Here is a 20,639-nt window from a genome sequence, read left to right on the forward strand (position 1 = left end):
TGCGGGTTAGGTTGATTGGCCATGCTCAATTGACCCATGTCAGGGGGATTAGCAGGGTAAATGTGTGGGGTTACGGGAACAGGATTTGGGTGGGATTGTGGTCAGTACAGATTCGATAGGCTGAATGGCCTCCTTCCGTACTGTCGGGATTTTAAGGCTCTACGTTGGCGAATAATTTAACAGTAATACCCGACTTTTGTGGTGGGGAGCCAGAGTGAACTCAAACCAGTTGGCAGGTTCCTTGAAAAGGCAAATTCAGAGTATTATGACATACAATTATAATTTTGGAAGAGCTCCACACTCTCCATCCAGGACGTGGCCTATCCTCATCACTAAAGGAGAGCCTTTTAGTGTACTCCAGGCAGCCAATGGTTAAAATCTAGTCCAATGTTTTGAACAATAGAGGCATCATGTCATGAACTTAAATGTGTCATTGAATAAAATAAATTTTACTGTGATTGTATAATGTTTTGGCTTTTTAAAAAAATATTAGAAATATTCATTCATCCGTGAAAAGTGAAAATCAGTGACCTCGATAATTCTGGCATTCAGTGGTTTTATTCAATATATTCCGCAACCTGAAGAGTTTTTGTTTTAAAAGAGTATAAACAAAATGGTTTGCCAGCTGTGCCAGGGTCAGAGGTGGGTGCCTGGCATTTAGCAGCACTGACAGTCCTAGGTTTTATAATTTACAACAACAAGTTGCAAATGTTACGAACCACTAATTCTGGGGAGGAACATAGAGGGCAACAGTTTGGCAGCATGAGTGGATTTGAGAGCAGAGTGGGTGCTATGGCTGCTGACTAGAAGGATGGGTTCCCAGGTTTGGTAATAATGACTTACCAAAGCTTGAGCAAAGTTGTGGGAACATTGAATTATTTGGGATTTGTGAATGGGTCAGGTGTGGTACCAAGATAGGATGAAAATGGTCCAATCTGAACTTTGTACATGGACAAGCAGTATACTATATGTAAAACCTTTTAAAGCATTAGACAGACATTCACAAAAATTCACATGACTAGGTGGGAAGTATAAGAGCTAAGTACCATTGCAAATTAAACTTGCGGGATAAAGATTATCAGTGTTTGGTTTCATTAGTCAGAACATTGAATACAGGAGTTGGGACGTCTTGTTGAAGTTGTACAAGACATTAGTAAGGCCACACTTGGAATACTGTGTACAGCTCTGGTCACTCTATTATAGACTGCACTCTTGCTATTAAATTAGAAAGAGTGCAGAAAAGATTTACTATGATGTTACCGGGACTTGATGGTTTGAGTTATAACGAGAGACTGGGACATTTTTCTCTGGAGCGTAGGAGGCTGAGGGGTGATCTTATAGAGGTCTATAAAATAATGAGGGGCACAGATCAGCTAGATTAGTCAATATCTTTTCCCAAAGGTCCAAAACTAGAGGGCATAGGTTTAAGGTGAGGGGGGAGAGATACAAAAGGGTCTGGAGGGGCAATTTTTTCACACAGAGGGTGGAGAGTGCCTGGAACAAGCTACCAGAGGTAGCAGTAGAGGCGGGTACAATTTCATCTTTTAAAAAGCATTTAGACAGTTACATGGGTAAGATGGGTATAGAGGGATATGGGCCAAACACAGGCAAGTCGGACTAGCTTATTGGTTAAAAAAAAAGGGCGGCATGGACAAGTTGGGCCGAAGGGCCTGTTTCCATGCTGTAAACCTCTATGGCTCTAATGGATTTTGTCACAGGTTGAAGTAATGCAATGTACATTGGAATGGGAAATCTGAGCGCAAGAAAACATCAAATAAGATCATTATGTGAATGGAGAAGGAAGAAAAGTTAAAATTTTGGTCCAGTCTTTTTTGAAGTTGATCATTTCAAAATGGTGATCTCCAGTTCTTTGTAACAATCCAAGGCAGAGAAGCTCCCCAGCAGCAGCATCTCTCAGTATTTCACCAGAGCAATGGCCAAGGTTTATAGCTGAATTTGACGGTATCAATTGTTTCACGTTTAAAGATGACTCAAAACCATCAACTAAGCAAATCAAGAAATAGTAGATGTTAGCTAAACTGTCTCCATACTACTCACATTGGAATTTCTGTATGTAAGCCTGGGATACTGATACGCTGAGAGTTCAAAGAAGACTAGCAATAATGATCCAGATCTACAGCCTCAATTTGTACTACAGATGTACATAGGAACAAAGGAATTAGGAGCAGGAGGAGGCAAATTCAGCCCTTCAACCCTGCTCCGCCATTCAATCAGATCATGGCTGATCTCTGCCTGGTTGCAAATCCACCTCCTCACCTGTTCCGCATATACCCCCCATCCCATTTTATTTTATTATGTACAGTGACATGATCCATGCTGGTGGTACAAGTTCTTTGCCTTGGACTGTCAAAATACAACTAAAGGGTATAGATTCAGTTATCAACTTCAAACAAGACTAAATTAAATTAAAGCAAATTACTGCAGGTGCTATAATCGGAAACAAAAACAGAAAATGCAGGAAACTCTCAGCAGGTATTTCAGCATCTGTGGAGAGAGAATAGAACTAATGTTTCAAACGTGGCACAGTGGTTAGTACTGCTGCCTCACAGCGCCGGGGACCCGGGTTCAATTCCGGCCTCGGGTCACTGTCTGGGTGGAGTCTGCATGTTCTCCCCGTGTCTGCGTGGGTTTCCTCCAGGTGCTCCGGTTTCCTCCCGCAGTCCAAAGATGTGCAGGTTAGGTTGATTTGCCATGCTAAATTGGCTGTGTCAGGGATATTAGCAGGGTAAATAAGATTTACGGGAATAGGGCTTGGGTGTGTTTGTTGTTGGTACAGACTCGATGGGCTAAATGGCCTTCTTCATGGCCTATGAGTGGAGGGTCATGAAGGCTGGAGTGGAGGTTTAATCCTTTGTTCGTCTCCACCACGTTAATGCTCTTTTCCTGTTCCATGCTTCATTGTGTACATATGAAATGTTATCATTTACCTTACAGTAAGATCATAGTACAATCCCTGCAAGGCAAGGATAGATACATATCTGAACAGTAAAGGAATTAAAGTTATGGTGAGCGGGTGGGTAAGTGGAGCTGAGTCCACGAAAAGATCAGCCATGATCTTATTGAATAGCGGAGCAAGCTCGAGGGGCCAGATGGCCTACTCCTGCTCCTAGTTCTTGTGTTCAATGTCTCACAAGTTGTATTTTCAGTAAAGTATGTGACTCTTCCTTAAAACATGCCCTTGCTATTTTAACCCTGTACCTCAACTAACACGGCTGCTTCCACATAAATAAGTGACATAGCTACAGAGGCACTTCCATGCTAATATATCAGACCATAGTTTGTTTTTATAATGCTTTTAGTTCATTGTTATAGACTGAAAAAAAAATTATAAACTTTGGCGGATAGGGTTAAAGAGAATCCTAAGGCGTTCTATAGGTATGTCAAGAACAGAAGGTTGGTTAGGGCAAGTTTAGGGCCAGTTATAGATGGCAGAGGGAAGTTATGTGTGGAACCGGAGGAGATTGGTGAAGCATTGAACCAATATTTCTCTTCGGTGTTCACGCAAGGGGACATGAATATAGCTGAGGAGGACACTGGGTTGCAAGGGAGTAGAATAGACAGTATTACAGTTGATAAGGAGGATGTGCAGGATATTCTGGAGGGTCTGAAAATAGATAAATCCCCTGGTCCGGATGGGATTTATCCAAGGATTCTCTGGGAGGCAAGAGAAGTGATTGCAGAGCCTCTGGCTCTGATCTTCAGGTCGTCGTTGGCCTCTGGTATAGTACCAGAAGATTGGAGGTTAGCGAATGTTGTCCCATTGTTTAAGAAGGGGAACAGAGACTTCCCCGGGAATTATAGACCGGTGAGTCTCACTTCTGTTGTCGGCAAGATGTTGGAAAAAATTATAAGGGATAGGATTTATAGTTATTTGGAGAGTAATGAATTGATAGGTGATAGTCAGCATGGTTTTGTGGCAGGTAGGTCGTGCCTTACTAACCTTATTGAGTTTTTTGAGAAAGTGACCAAGGAGGTGGATGGGGGCAAGGCAGTGGACGTGGTATATATGGATTTTAGTAAGGCGTTTGATAAGGTTCACCATGGTAGGCTTCTGCAGAAAATGCTGATGTATGGGATTGGGGGTGATCTAGGAAATTGGATCAGGAATTGGCTAGCGGATAGGAAACAGAGGGTGGTGGTTGATAGTAAATATTCATCATGGAGTGCGGTTACAAGTGGTGTACCTCAGGGATCTGTTTTGGGGCCACTGCTGTTTGTAATATTTATTAATGATCTGGATGAGGGTATAGTTGGGTGGATTAGCAAATTTGCTGATGACACCAAAGTCGGTGGTGTGGTAGACAGTGAGGAAGGGTGTCGTAGTTTGCAGGAAGACTTAGACAGGTTGCAAAGTTGGGCCGAGAGGTGGCGGATGGAGTTTAATGCGGAGAAGTGTGAGGTAATTCACTTTGGTAGGAATAACAGATGTGTTGAGTATAGGGCTAACGGGAGGACTTTGAATAGTGTGGAGGAGCAGAGGGATCTAGGTGTATGTGTGCATAGATCCCTGAAAGTTGGGAATCAAGTAGATAAGGTTGTTAAGAAGGCATATGGTGTCTTGGCGTTTATTGGTAGGGGGATTGAATTTAGGAGTCGTAGCGTTATGTTGCAACTGTACACAACTCTGGTGCGGCCGCACTTGGAGTACTGTGTGCAGTTCTGGTCCCCACATTACAGGAAGGATGTGGAGGCTTTGGAGAGGGTGCAGAGGAGGTTTACCAGGATGTTGCCTGGTATGGAGGGGAGATCCTATGAGGAGAGGCTGAGGGATTTGGGATTGTTTTCGCTGGAAAGGCGGCGGCTAAGAGGGGATCTTATTGAAACATATAAGATGATTAGAGGTTTAGATAGGGTGGATAGTGATAGCCTTTTTCCTCTGATGGAGAAATCCAGCACGAGGGGGCATGGCTTTAAATTGAGGGGGGGTAGTTATAGAACCGATGTCAGGGGTAGGTTCTTTACCCAGAGGGTGGTGAGGGATTGGAATGCCCTGCCAGCATCAGTAGTAAATGCGCCTAGTTTGGGGGCGTTTAAGAGATCCGTAGATAGGTTCATGGACGAAAAGAAATTGGTTTAGGTTGGAGGGTCACAGTTTTTTTTTTTAACTGGTCGGTGCAACATCGTGGGCCGAAGGGCCTGTTCTGCGCTGTAATGTTCTATGTTCTATGTTCTATGAAATGAAACCACAAGTGAACATACTTGGGCATTCTGGTATCTTTCTCCACTATGGCTCGAGAAAGCTGCACTTTGACATCCATAGGCTGCAATATATGCTGAGATGAGGAGCACTGTTTCTGCGCTGACTTCCAATCCTGACCTAAACAAGAAAAATTGCACTTGTTAATACTCCTTCGTCAAGAAATAGTTGAACAATATATAGACAGAAGTAGATATACTATACTCTAATTCCATTCGCAAGAAACCGCCATTTCACCTTTCTATAGCAAGTTGTATACAACATCTTTAACGAAATAAAGTTTTCCAAAGAGATTCACAGGAGTGAGAAAAGCAAAAGTGGACACCTATCCACACAAGACAACGCCAAGTAAATTGGGCCGATACTCTCTGGAGTTTAGAAGAATGAGAGGTGATCTCATTGAAATATACAAGATTCTGAAGGAGCTTGACAGGGTAGACATTAAGGGAATGTTTCCCACCATTGGGGAATCCTGAACACAGGGCCACAGTCTCAGGATAAGGGGTCGAACATTTAAGACTGAGATGCAGTAAAACTTCTTCACTCAAAGGGTTGTGAATCTTTGGAATTTTGTATCTCAAAGAACTGTGGATGCTCATTCGCTGACTATATTTAAGACGGAGATAGATTACTGGTCTCTTAGGGAATATAGGGGTATGATCAAGTGGAGTTGAGACAGAAAGTCAGCCATGACTGACAAACATAACAGGCTTGAGGAGTCTACTCCCACTCCAATTTATATTTGTATGACATTGCAGTGTATGTCCACAGATCCTTGAAGGTTACAGAACAGGTAGAGATGGCCAAGACGACATACAGGATACTCTCATACTCTAGTCCAAAGATGTGTGGGTTCGGTGGATTGGCCATGCTATATTGCCCCTTAGTGTTCAAAGATGTGCAAGTTAGGGGGATAGCGGGGTAAATACCTGGGGCAACCTGTTGGAGAGACTGTGCAGGTTTGATGGGCCGAATGGCCTCCTTCTGTACTGTAAGGATTCTATGATAGGTCAATCATTAAGAATAGGAAGCTATGCTAGAAATGTATAAAACACTCATTAGACCACAGCCAGTGTTCAGTCGGCTTATCACATGACTGGAAGGATGTAATCACATCAGTCATGTCACAGAAGTGGTTTACAAGGATACTGACAGGAACGGAGGAGTTTAGCTATGAAAAAAGATTGCATAGGCAGGAGTTGCTTTCCTTCGGAGACTGAGGCAAGATTAAATTTAGGTGTATAAAATTATGTGGGGCATAGATACAGTGCATAGGAGGAGACCTATTTATCTTAGCATAGTGTTCAATAACAAGGGCACAGAGTTAAACATAGGAACATAGATGATAGGAGCAGGAGGAGGCCACTTGGCCCTTCTCCACCATTAATTATGATCATGACCGATCGTCCAACTCAATAGCCTAATCCTGCTTTCTCCCCATAACCTTTGATCCCATTCACCCCAAGTGCTATATCTAGCCGCTTCTTGAATACATTCAATGTTTTGGCATTAATTACTTCCTGTGGTAATGAATTCCACAGGCTCACCATTCTTTGGATGAAGAAATGTCACCGCATCTCTGTCCTAAATGGTCTACCCAGTATCCTCAGACTGTGACCCCCTGGTTCTGGACATCCCCACAAACATCCTTTCTGCATCTACCCTGTCTAGTCCTGTTAGAATTTTATAAGTCTCTATGAGATTCCCCCCTCATTCGTCCGAACTCCAGCAAAAACAATCCTAACCTAGTCAATCTCTCCTCATGCATCAGTCCCACCATCCCCAGAATCAGCCTGGTAAACCTTCACTGCATTCCCTCGAGGGCAAGACCATCCTTCCTCAGAAAAGGAGACCAAAACTGCACACAATACTCTAGGTGTGGCCTCACCAAGGCCCTGTATAATTGCAACAACACATCCCTGCTCCTGTACTCGAAACCTCTCGCAATGAAGGCCAACATGCCATTTGCCTTCTTTACCGCCTGCTGCACCTGCATGCTTACCTTCAGTGACTGGTGCACAAGGACACCCAGGTCCCGCTGCACACTCCCCTCTCCCAATTTACAGCCATTTAGGTAGTAATCTGCCTTCTTGTTCTTGCTTCCAAAGTGAATAACCTCACATTATCCAAATTATACTTGATTTGCCCACTCATCTAACCTGTCCAAATAAGAACATAAGAGCTCGGAGCAGGAGTAGGCCACCTGGCCCCTCAAGCCACAAGATCATGGTTGATCTTTTTGTAGACTCAGCTCCACTTACCCACCCACTCACCATAACCCCTAATTCCTTTAATTTTCAAAAATGTATCTATCCTTGCCTTAAAAACATTCAATCATGCTGAAGGATCTCTGCATCCTCGTCACAGTTCACCCTCCCACCCAACTTGGTATCATCTGCAAACTTTGAGATGTTACATTTTGTTCCCTCATCCAAATCATTTATATTGTGAAATATATATTTAAAGTATTGGTGGAAGGATTAGAGGGGTTTTGAGTAATTGTTACAGCAGAGGGTGGTGGGGGTAAATAAATCACTGTCTGAAAGGGTGATAGGAATAGAAACACTCAGCACACATCATAAACACTTGGTCATGCACTTGAGGAGTCATACCCGACATAATTACAGACCGAGAACTGGAAGGTGGGATTAGATTGAATAGCTCTTACTCGGCCTGCACAGACACAATGGGCCGAATGGCCGCTTTCTGTGCTAGAAAACGTATTTAGAAACATAGAAAACTACAGCACAAAACAGGCCCTTCGGCCCCACAAGTTGTGCCGAACATATCCCTACCTTTTAGGCCTACCTATAACCCTCCATCCTATTAAGTCCCATCTACTCATCCAGGAGTCTCTTAAAAGACCCTATTGAGTTTGCCTCCACCACCACTGACGGCAGCCGATTCCACTCGCCCACCACCCTGTGTGTGAAAAACTTCCCCCTAACATTTCCCCTGTCCCTACCCCCCAGCACCTTAAACCTGTGTCCTCTCGTAGCAGCCATTTCCACCCTGGGAAAAAGCCTCTGAGAGTCCACCCGATCTATGCCTCTCAACATCTTATACACCTCTATTAGGTCTCCCCTCATCCTACGTCTCTCCAAGGAAAAAAGACCGAGCTCCCTCAGCCGATCCTCAGAAGGCATGCCACTCAATCCAGGCAACATCCTTGTAAATCGCCTCTGCACCCTTTCAATCTTTTCCACATCCTTCCTGTAATGAGGCGACCAGAACTGAGCACAGTACTCCAAGTGGGGGCTGACGAGGATCTTATATAGCTGCATCATTATCCCTGGACTCCTAAACTCAATCCCTCGATTGATAAAGGCCAGCACACCATACGCCTTCTTAACCACCTCCTCCACCTGCGGGGCCGAATTTAGAGTCCTATGGACCCGGACCCCAAAGTCCTTCTGATCCTCCACAGTACTAAGAGTCTTTCCCTTATTTTGTACTCCTTCATCCCATTTGACCTGCCAAAATGGACCACTACGCATTTATCTGGGTTGAAGTCCATCTGCCACTTTTCCGCCCAGTCTTGCATCCTACCTATGTCCCTCTGTAACTTCTGACATCCCTCCAGACTATCCACAACCCCAACATTGTTTGTTAGACTTCGTCTTAGAAATCAGCACAGGATTGTCCTCAACAGTTGGCATGCTGACTTAAATCCAAGGCTCAGCACTTGGAAACAATACAGGATCAGGAAGGATTTATTTTATTCTTTCACAAGAGGTCGCCAGAATTTATTGCCCATCCCTAATTGCTCTTGAGAAGATCCTGGTACACCACCTTCTTGAACCACTGCAATTCATGTGGTACAAGTACACTCAGTGCTGTCAGGGAGTCCCAGCATTTTGACCCAGCATAGTGAAGGAATGACGTAATCATTACAAGTCAGGGAGCATGTGGCTTGGAGGGAAACTTGCAGGGGTTTGTATTCCCACGTGTCTGCTGCCTTTGTCCTTCTAATTGGTACGTGTAACAGGTTTGAAAAGTGTTGTCGAAGGAGACTTGGTGAGTTGTTGCAGCGTGGCTTGTAGATAGTACACACGCTGTCCCTGTACATCAGTGGTGGAAGGAATGAATGCTGCCATGGTGAGACACGAGTTCGCCCTCAGGGCATTAGCCTGAGCATGTTGATTATCATTTGGGTGACATTACTAATGTCTCCCCCGCTAGAAAGATAGCTCAAGCTCTGTAGCTGATCACCCCAGGTCCAGAAATGAAAACTAAGGCAATTTTTAGACAGACTTGCATCACCAGCCACTGCCATTGCTCCAGAGTCACATGGAAAACAAGCTTTTGATATCCAATATCATGAGGACATTTATCAACCTTACCACAATTGGAATGGCACATATTAGGAATTTAGTAGAAATTATGTCAATGGCATAAACAAAAATAAAACAGCTGAGGCAGGGGATAAGCATGGTGCGCATTCTGTTAATACTGTGGAATGTGTAGGCAACATTCTCAATGTTATGACATCAATATTTTTATAGGTGACTTTACCTGGTCTGACCTACCTTTAAGTCGACAAGATTATGAGTGGATAGTCAGAAGCTTTTTCCCCCAAAGTGGAAGAGTCAATTACTCGGGGACATAAGTTTAAGGTGTGAGAGACAAGGTTTAAAGGAGGCAAGTTTTTTTACACAGAGGGTGGTGGGTGCCTGCAACTCGCTGCCGGGAGAGGTACAGGAAGCAGATACAATCGTGACTTTTAAGGAGCGCCTGGACAAATACATGAATAGGATGGGAATAGAGGGATATGGTCCCCGTAAGGATAGGGAGTTTTAGTTCAGACGGGCAGTGTGGTCGGTGCAGGCTTGGAGGGCGAAAGGGCCTGTTCCTGTGCTGTAATTTTCTTTGTTCTTCGCACACGTGACTCCAAAGCCACAGCAATGTGGTTGACTCTTAAGTGCCCTCTGAAATGGCCTAGCAAGCCACTCATGTCAAAGGCAATTAGGGATGGGCAACAAATGCTGGCCCAGCCAGCGACACTCACATCCCTTGAATGATTGTTTTTTTAAATAAGTTGCTTCTACATTTGTTATCCACATTCAACACATGCCAGCTTTCCAGGGTTAACATTTTCAATGCAGATACACTGAAGAGATTTGGAATCCAAGCCACCCCTTTCCACTCAGTTTCCTTCACAATCTTAAAATACCCCAAATCACCTTACAGACAAAGAAGGGCTTTTCTTTACATCTGGTCAGAGCTGTAACACAGGAAACAAAGCAGCCAATTTACACCCAGTAAGGCCCCACAAACAGCGATGAGATAAAGATTATGGGTGAGGAGTAAATATTGGTTATAACACCAGAAGAACTCTCCTATCTTCTTCAAAATAGTGTCATGGGATCTTTTACGTTCACTTCAAGGAACCCTGATTGAACATTTAATCTGAAATATCTCTAACTATGTAGCCAGCTCTGGTCTGCTATGGGTTTTGGAACACACAACATTCTAACTCCGAGACAAGACTGCTACCCACTGCGCTACAGTTGACACCATCTCCCAAGTGCCTGGTCGAAGCACAGTCCCTTAGCTGTGTAAAACATGAGCACTCTCAACGACATACAAGCAGAAAAATTAGGAATAGACCATTCAGCCCCTCAAGCCTGCTCAGTCATTCAATAAGATCATGGCTAATCTAACTGTATCCTCAAAACCACTTTCCTGCCTACACGCGATACCCTGGTTGGTCAAGAATCTATCTACCTTTGCCCTTCAAAATATTCAATCACCCTGCCTCTACCATTCTCTTAGAAAGAGAATTCCACAAACTCATGATCTTCAGAGAAAAAGGTCTCATCATCCCCACCTTAAATAGGAGATGCCTTATTTTTAAATGGTGTTTCCCAGTTCTAGTCTCTTTCACAAGGGGAAACATCTTTTCAGCATCCACACCCTCTCTCTCACTCTCTCCACTATAAAGGAAAGGGAAAGTTAATTTAAACAGAGCAAGATAAAAACTGTACCTGGTTTGCTGAACAAAAGCTGTACGCTTCTGAGCTCCACATCAAATTTTTCATAGGCGCGTTCCAGAATTTCCTCCAATGATAAACCTGGAGATGTTGCTTTTTGGTCATTGTGGCTAATGCTGTTTAACTGCAGAAATGTAAATTTGTAAATGTTTTGTTAGTCATACCTGGACAAATAATTCAAAAGATTTTAAACCCAAAAGAAGGTGCGAAGGATTGAGCCCTGTGCAGAGCTCAAAACAGCTCCATCAGCTGATTAAAGGAAATTTGGCATGTCTGCTATCACTCTCACCAACTTTTACAGATGCACCATAGAAAGCATTCTTTCTGGTTGCACCACAGCTTGGTAAAGCTCCTACTCTGCCCAAGACCACAAGAAACTACAAAGGGCTGTAAACGAAGCCCAGTCCATCACTCAAACCAGTTTCCCACCCATTGACTCTGTCTACATCTCCTGCTCCCTCAGCAAAGCAGCCAGCATAATTAAGGGCCCCACACACTCCGGACATTCTCTCTTCCGTCAAGAAAAAGATACAAAAGTCTGAGGTCACATACCAACTGGCTGAAGAATAGCTTCTTCCCTGCTGCCATCAGACTTTTGAGTGGACCTACCTTGCATTAAGTTGATCTTTCTCTACATCCTAGCTATGACTGAAACACTACATTCTGCACTCTCTCCTTTCCTTCTCTATGAACGGTATGCTTTGTCTGTATAGCGCGCAAGAAACAATACTTTTCACTGTATACTAATACGTGACAATAAAAAATCAATCAAAATCAAATATAGTGAAGACCCCAACTGTATACATCAGCACCTGTGATAAACTTCTATTCACCAATTCCTCTACAATTAGAAAAAGCAAGTTGATTTGAAGTACCTCGAACCCAGTTAAAACATAGCATTCACTGTTGGAGCAGTTGGAAATCTGCAATTTCTTTTTCAATGAAGTGTTTTTTTTATTATTGCTGCTGTTTCCCAGTCTCCCCACACCACATACCACAAACAGCTGAGACCTACTACCAGATCTCTGCCTCAACTATCAGCTATGAGGGCAGTGTGTGGGAGCAGCCTGTGACGCTTCAGATAGCTTTCCCTTCCTTTTTGTGGGTGGTGTCATATCTCTGCTTGGTCATTTCCCCAGTGGCACAGCAGGAATTTAACTATTCATTGATCTAGCTGATCTCTCACATCAATGTATAAGTTACCACTTTATGGTGGCCTGCTTTCATCATGAAAAAGAGTTGTTCATATTGTCGTAAAAGGACGCCTACAATCTTACCACAACTATTCGCATATTGAAAAGCTTCTACACTACCTACTGAAAGATGTTATTGAAGTTAGCACCCACAGAGCACTGCCGTGTAACAGCTAGAGCTGACCTTTCATGATTCATGATAGGCGGCACGGTAGCACAGTGGTTAGCACTGCTGCTTCACAGCTCCAGGATCCCGGGTTCGATTCCCGGCTCGGGTCACTGTCTGTGTGGAGTTTGCACATTCTCCTCGTGTCTGCGTGGGTTTCCTCCGGGTGCTCCGGTTTCCTCCCACAGTCTAAAGATGTGCGGGTTAGGTTGATTGGCCAGGTTAAAAATTGCCCCTTAGAGTCCTGAGATGCGTAGGTTAGAGGAATTAGTGGGTAAATATGTGGGGGTAGGGGTAGGGTCTGGGTGGGATTGTGGTCGGTGCAGACTCGATGGGCCGAATGGCCTCCTTCTGCACTGTAGGGTTTCTGTGATTTCTATGATTCCAGCAATTACCTTGTGGGGGAGTTACCGATCTCAAGAGTCATCAATATAAAAGTTAGTGATTAATAAATCCAAGAGGGAAATGAGGAGAAACGCCTTTACCCAGAGAGTTGTTAGATTGTGGAATTTGTTACCACATGAAGTTACCACATGGGCGGCACGGTAGCACAGTGGTTAGCACTGCTGCTTCACAGCTCCAGGGTCCCGGGTTCGATTCCCGGCTCGGGTCACTGTCTGTGTGGAGTTTGCACATTCTCCTCGTGTCTGCGTGGGTTTCCTCCGGGTGCTCCGGTTTCCTCCCACAGTCCAAAGATGTGCGGGTTAGGTTGATTGGCCAGGTTAAAAATTGCCCCTTAGAGTCCTGAGATGCGTAGGTTAGAGGGATTAGTGGGTAAGGTATGTGGGGGTGGGGCCTGGGTGGGATTGTGGTCGGTGCAGACTCAATGGGCCGAATGGCCTCCTTCTGCACTGTAGGGTTTCTATGATTTCTATGAAGTAGAACCATAAAATCATAGAACACCTACAGTGCAGAAAGAGACCATTCGGCCCATTGAGTAAGTGCCAACTCTCCAAAACAGCATCCAAACCAGGCTCTCCCCTCCATCCTATCCCCGCAACATCGCACATTTACCATGGCCAATCCACCCTAACCTAAACATCTTGGGACACTAATGGGCAATTTAGCATGGCCAATCCGCCTAACCTACACATCTTTTGGACTGTGCGAGGAAACTCTCTCAGCCACAGGGAGAACCATAGAAGACCATAGAACCCCGACAGTGCAGAAAGAGGCCATTCGGCCCATCGAGTCTGCACCGACAACAATCTCACCCAGGCCCCATCCCCATATCCCTACATATTTACCTGCTAATCCCTCTAACCCTCATATTTACCCGCTAATCCCTCTAATCTACGCATCCCGGGACACTAAGGGGCAATTTAGCTTGGCCAATCAACCCAACCCACACATCTTTGGACTGTGGGAGGAAACCGGAGCACCTGGAGGAAACCCACGCAGACACGGGGAGAATGTGCAATCTCCGCACAGACAGTGACCCGAGCCGGGAATCGAACCGAGGTCCCTGGAGCTGTGAAGCAGCAGTGCTAACCACTGTGCTACCGTGCCGCCCATGGTTTAAGTTAAGAACATGCAAACTCCACACAAGTAGTTGTGATGAACAGCACAGATGCTTTTAAGGAGAAGCTTAAAAAGCAGTTGAGGAGAAGGATATGCTGATAAGAGTGAAAGGAAGCCCATGTTGAGCGTAAACAAAAGCAGGGACCAGTTGGGCTGAATTGCATGTTTCTGTCTTTCAAATCCTACGTACCAGAACCAGTCAAGATATACTTCAGAAACAGCCTATTCAGCCCAACAGTTCCATACTGGTGCTTAAGTTTCACACAAGTCTCCTCCTTACTTAAATTCATCCCATCAACACAACTTTATATTTCGTTCTGCCTCATCTAGTTTTCCCTTGAATTAATCTATGTTTTTTATTAAAGGTTAAAGGAAGGAAGATCGCAGGTTTGAGCAGCATAGTGCTAATGTTAGTGGACTAGTAATCCAGAGGTAATACACTAGGATTCCAGTTAACTACAGTTCATATATAAATCTGGAATTGAAAAGCTAGTATCAGTGATGGTAAGAGTTTTAACAACACCAGGTTAAAGTCCAACAGGTTTATTTGGTAGCAAATGCCATTAGCTTTCGGAGCACTGCTCCTTTGTTAGATGGAGTGGAAATCTGCTCACAAACAACAGAGACACCAGTCTCTGTGTGCCTTGTTTGAGAGCAGATTTCCACTCCATCTGATGAAGGAGCAGGGCTCCGAAAGCTAATGGCATTTGCTACCAAATAAACCTGTTGGACTTTAACCTGGTGTTGTGAGACTTCTTACTGTGTTTACCCCAGTCCAACGTTGGCAACTCCACATCAGTGATGGTAGTCATGTTACTGCGGGATTGGCATAAACTCCCATCTTGTTCACTTGTGTCCTCCTTATCTAGCTTAGCCTTATTGGGAACAATAAGGTTGACTTTTAACTGAAATGGCCGAGCCAGCCATTCGGTTGTTCCAAATCTTTACAATTGGGAATGATGTAGACCTGACACAATATACGCACATTTTTGGCCAGTGTTTTGCCAATGCTTCTCTACGGTGTCAAAGCTCGACAACTTATAAACAACACAACAAAGCTACAGAATGTCAGTGCTATCTTCGAAGGATCTTGCAAATGCAGTGGGAACATCCTCCAATACACAGCTATGCCAAGTACAGAAGTTATGCTAAATTTTACAGCAGCTGAGATGGATGGAATGTCATTAGATGCCCAACTCGAGACTGGCCAAGCAAGGTACTCTCCCAGAGCTACTCCAAGGAGCCATTCACACAAAAGGCCAAAAGAAACGTTGCAAAGATAATCTCAAAGCTTCCATAAAGGTGTGCGAGTAATATCAGCACAAGGGAAGCAAATGTCCAATCGTAACTAAAATGGTGATCAATCATCAAGACCTTCCAATCAGCAAAGACAGTCAATGAGACAGAACAGAGAGAGAGAGTTGCAGAAAGAGAGAGCAACTGTTCCAGCCAGCAATCTGCCACCACCTCAAGCAGCAGAAAACCAATATCCTCACTTCACGCAAGCCTTCAAGACTAAGATAAGCCATCTGGGAACCCAAAGCCAACAATAACATCTCACTTAAACCAACCAGCTACAATGAAGCATCAATCTTGGCACAAAGTACTGCCAATGATGATGATAAAACTGGAATTTCACCCAACATTGATTTTAGATTCATACAAGAAAATGGCACTGCCACCCCAGTGGACACAACAAAACCCTCCTGGTTAACACCTGGTTCCACAAACTGGCCAAGCAACAATCTAACATAGTCATACACAGCGACTGATATCGTGCGGACAATGTGCCAGACTCCTGAATCAGCATCCCAAAGTTTGACCTGTCCCAATGAGATGTCACACCGAGGTCACAGCACAGTAAGGGAGTTGACCCAAGAATCCTCAGCATTGCTCCAAACCAATTGCAATGCCATTGAATGCCACGGGGAGATGATTGCATTCTCGTTTGTTGAAGATAGTCATTGCCGAGCTTTGTGATGCTGTCTTGGTCTTGCTGCATGTGGGCATGGACTGCTTCAGTACCCGACAAGTTGCAAATGGTGCTGAACATTTGCAATCAATAGGATCACAGGAGTATGCTATTCAGCCCATTGAGCGTGCCCCACCATTCAATATGGTCATGGCTGATCATCCACTTCAATGCCTTTTTGCCCACACTAACACAACATCCTTTTGTCATTAGTATTTAGAAGTATGTCAATCTCTTGTTTTAAAAATACTTGATAACTGAGCTTTCACAGCCCTCAGAGAGTACAGCATAGGAACAGGCCCTTCGGCACACCAAGCCTGCCAACATATGATGCCTTTCTAAACTAAAGATCTTTTGCCTCTATGCGGTCATAGTCAGAGGTTTGCAGCATGGAAACAGGCTTTTCGACTCAACTTGTCCATGCCGCCCAGTTTTTACCACTAAGCTAATACCAATTGCCCGCATTTGGCCCAGATCTCTCTCTACCCATCTTACCCATGTAACTGTCTAAATGCCTTTTAAAAGTCAAAATTGTACCTGCCTCTACTATTACCTTTGGCAGCTCGTTCCAGACACTCACCACCCTGTGTGTGAAAAAATTGCCCCTCTGGACACTTTTCTATCTTTCCCCTTTCACCTTAAACCTATGTCCTCTAGTTTAAGACTCCCCTACCTTTGGGAGAAGATGTTGATCATCTACCTTATCTATGTCTGTATGGTCCATACCCCTCTATTCCCTGCCTATTCATGTATCTTTCAAGATGCCTCTTAAATGTTGCTATTGTATCTGCTTCTACCACCTCCTCTGGCAGCGCATTCCAGCACTTACCACCCTCTGTGCAAAACTTTACTTCTCACATTTCCTTTAAACTTTCCCCCATTTACCTTATGTCCCCTCGTAATTGACATTTCTACCCTGGGAAAAAGAGTGACTATCCATGCCTCTTACAATTCTGTAAAGTTGTATCAGGTCGCCCCTCAGCCTCCAATGTTCAAATGAAAACAAACCAAGTTTGTCCAATTTCTGCTCATAGCTACTACCCTCCAAGCCAGACAACATCCTGGTAAACCTTTTCTGTACCCTCTCCAAAGCCTCCACACCCTTTTGGTGGTGTGGAACTAGGACTGTACACAATATTCCAAACGTGGCCTAACTAAAGTTCAATATAGCTGCAACATGACTTGCCAATTTTTATACTCTATGCCCCAGTCGCTTGTGTTGCCACTTTCAGGGAACTGTAGACCTGTACACCAAGATCCCGCTGTATGTTAATGCTTCTAAAGGATCTGCCATTTCCTGTATACTTGGCTGCTGCATTAGACCTTCCAAAATGCATCACCTCGCATTTGTCTGCATTAAATTTCATCTGCCATTCCTTTGCCCAAGTCTCCTGCCTATCTGTATCATGCTGGCAATCCTCCTTACTATCCGCAGCTTCCCCCAATATTTGTGTTGTTCACAAATTTACTAATCAGATCACCTACATTCTCCTCCAAATCATTTATCTATATTATAAACAGCAGGGGTCCCAGCACTAATCCCTGCGGAACATCAGTGGTCACAGGTCGCCAGAGAAACACCCTTCCACCACTACTTTCTGTCTTCTGTGACTGAGCCTGTTGTGTAGCCATCTTACCAGCTCACTGTGAATTCCATATGACTTCACCTTCTGTATCAGTCTGCCATGAGGCACCTTGTCAAAGGCCTTAATGAAGTCCATGTAGACAACATCCACTGCCCCGCCCTCATCAATCATCTTTGTCACCTCCTCAAAAAACTCAATCAAGTTTGTGAGACACAACCTCCCCGGCACAAACCATGCTGCCTGTCGCTAATAAGTCCATATTTTTCAAAATGCGAGTAAGTCCTGTCCTTAAGGATCTTCTCCAATAATTTCCCTACCGCTGATGTAAGGCTCACCAGTCTTTAATCACCCGGATTATGCTGGTTGCCCTTCTTAAACAAAGGAACATGGGCCATTCTCCAGTCTCTGGGACCTCTCCATAAGACTATAAGATATAGGAGCAGAATTAGGCATTCGGCCCATCGAGTCTGCTCCACTATTCAATCATGGTGATATGATTCTCATCCCCATTCTCCCACCTTCTCCCCTTAACCCTTGATCCCCTTATTGATCAAGAACATATCTATCTCTGTCTTAAAGACACTCAATGACCTGGCCTCCACAGCCCTCTGTGGCAATGAGTTCCACAGATTCACCACCCCCTGGCTGAAGAAATTCCTCCTCATCTCAGTTTTAAAGGAGCGTCCCTCCACTCTCCTGTAACTAAAGAGGATACAAGGATTTCGTACAAGGCCCCAGCAATTTCCCCTCTCGCCTCCCTCTGTATTCTGGGATAGATCCCAATAGGATCCTAGAGACTTGTCACCTTCATGCTTTTCTAAACACCTAGCACCCCCCCCCCCTTTTTTTTATATCAGCATGCCCTAGAATATCAGCATACCTCTCTCCAGTCTCACCAACCACAAGGTTCAGTACAGGGACCTTTATTGTTTATTATATACATTAATAATATAGATGAAAACATTAGAGGAATGTTAAGAAAGTTTGCAGACAAACCAAGATTGGTAGGGTGGTCAGTAGTGAAGATGATCGTAGGTTACAGGAAGATATAGATGGGTTGGTCAGATATGCAAAGCAGTGGCAGATGCTAATCATCCCCGATAAGTGCGAGGTGGTTTACTTAGGAAGAAAAAACAAGACAAGGGAATCTTGAATGAATGGCAGGACGTTGGGAATCTGAGGAACAGAGGGATCTTGGGGTGCTTATTCATAGATCACTGAAGTCAGCAGAGCAACTGAAAAGGATAGTTAAGAAGCCATTTGGGACACTGACCTTCATCAGTCATGACATACAGTTTAAGGACAAGGAGGTAATGTTGGAGTTGCACAGAGCAGTGGTTAGGCCAAGCTGGCGTACTGTGTGCAGTTCTGGTCACCTCACTGTAGGAAGGATGTGATAGCTTCAGAGGGGGTACAGAGATGATTCCTAGGATGAAGCATTTGAGTGATAAGGAGAATCTGGATAGGCTTGGGTTGTTTTCTCTAATGCCCGCGGTCACGGGCATTCGGCCTCTGATATTCGGGTAAGCGTTCTCCAAGGCGGCCTTCGCGACACACGACAGCGCAGAGTCGCTGAGCAGAAACTGATAGCCAAGTTCCGCACACACAAGGACGGCCTCAACCGGGATATTGGGTTTATGTCACACTATTTGTAACTCCCACAGTTGCGTGGACCTGCAGAGTTTCACTGGCTGTCTTGTCTGGAGACAATACGCATCTTTTTAGCCTGTCTTGATGCTCTCTCCACTCCCATTGTTTTGTTTCTTAAAGACTGGATTAGTTGTAAGTATTCGCATTCCAACCATTATTCATGTAAATTGAGTCTGTGTCTTTATAAGTTCTGTTTGTGAACAGAATTCCCACTCACCTGAAGAAGGGGCTTAGAGCCTCGAAAGCTTGTGTGGCTTTTGCTACCAAATAAACCTGTTGGACTTTAACCTGGTGTTGTTAAACTTCTTACTTTGTTTTCTCTAGAGCAGAGAAGGCTGAGGGGGACCATGATTGAGGTATATCAGATTATGAGGGGTATGGACAGGGTGAGTAGGGAGGAGCTCTTCTTCTTGCTTGAGGGGGTCAATCACAAGGCAGCATAGTTTTAAGGCAAGGGGTAGGAGATTCAGACGGGATTTCAGAAAACAAATTTCACTCAGAGGGTGGTGGGAATCTGAAATGAACTGCCCGAGAATGTAGTGGAGGCCGGAAACCTTACAACCTTTAAAAAGTATTTGGATGAGCATAGAGTCAGAGGTTTACAGTTTGGAAACAGTCCCTTCGGCCCAACTTGTCCATGCCGCCCCCTTTTGTTTTAGAAAATCACTAAGCTCGTCCCAATTGCCTGTGTTTGGCCCATATCCTCGGTGTGCAAGGGACCTAGGTGTGCAAGGGACCTAGGTGTGCAAGTCCACAAATCCTTGAAGGTGGCAACACAGGTGGAGAAGGTGGTGAAGAAGGCATATGGTATGCTTGCCTTTATAGGACGGGGTATAGAGTATAAAAGCTGGAGTCTGATAATGCAGCTGTATAGAACGCTGGTTAGGCCGCATTTGGAGTACTGCGTCCAGTTCTGGTCGCCGCACTACCAGAAGGACGTGGAGGCATTGGAGAGAGTGCAGAGAAGGTTTACCAGGATGTTGTCTGGTATGGAGGGTCTTAGCTATGAGGAGAGATTGGGTAGACTGGGGTTGTTCTCCTTGGAAAGACGGAGAATGAGGGGAGATCTAATAGAGATATACAAGATTATGAAGGGTATAGATAGGGTGAACAGTGGGAAGCTTTTTCCCAGGTCGGAGGTGACGATCACGAGGGGTCACGGGCTCAAGCTGAGAGGGGCGAAGTATAACTCAGACATCAGAGGGACGTTTTTTACACAGAGGGTGGTGGGGGCCTGGAATGCGCTGCCAAGTAGGGTGGTGGAGGCAGGCACGCTGACATCGTTTAAGACTTACCTGGATAGTCACATGAGCAGCCTGGGAATGGAGGGATACAAACGA

At 44.6% G+C, this 20,639-nt stretch overlaps 1 protein-coding gene across 4 annotated transcripts in view; it reads right to left on the minus strand.

Annotated features, from left to right (window-relative positions):
• Positions 1 to 20,639, minus strand: part of vps13c (vacuolar protein sorting 13 homolog C) — a 339,816-nt gene that overhangs the window by 206,504 nt on the left and 112,673 nt on the right. For all 4 annotated transcript variants that reach the window (XM_078200207.1, XM_078200204.1, XM_078200205.1 and 1 more), the window contains 2 exons: positions 11,206 to 11,335; positions 5,221 to 5,338 (listed from right to left, as the gene is read on the minus strand). In XM_078200207.1, the coding sequence (XP_078056333.1) occupies positions 5,221 to 5,338; positions 11,206 to 11,335 (248 nt within the window). The remainder of the gene's footprint in view (positions 1 to 5,220; positions 5,339 to 11,205; positions 11,336 to 20,639) is intronic.

Source organism: Mustelus asterias, chromosome 29 (genome assembly GCF_964213995.1).
Source record: "Mustelus asterias chromosome 29, sMusAst1.hap1.1, whole genome shotgun sequence".
Lineage (NCBI taxonomy): Eukaryota > Metazoa > Chordata > Chondrichthyes > Carcharhiniformes > Triakidae > Mustelus > Mustelus asterias.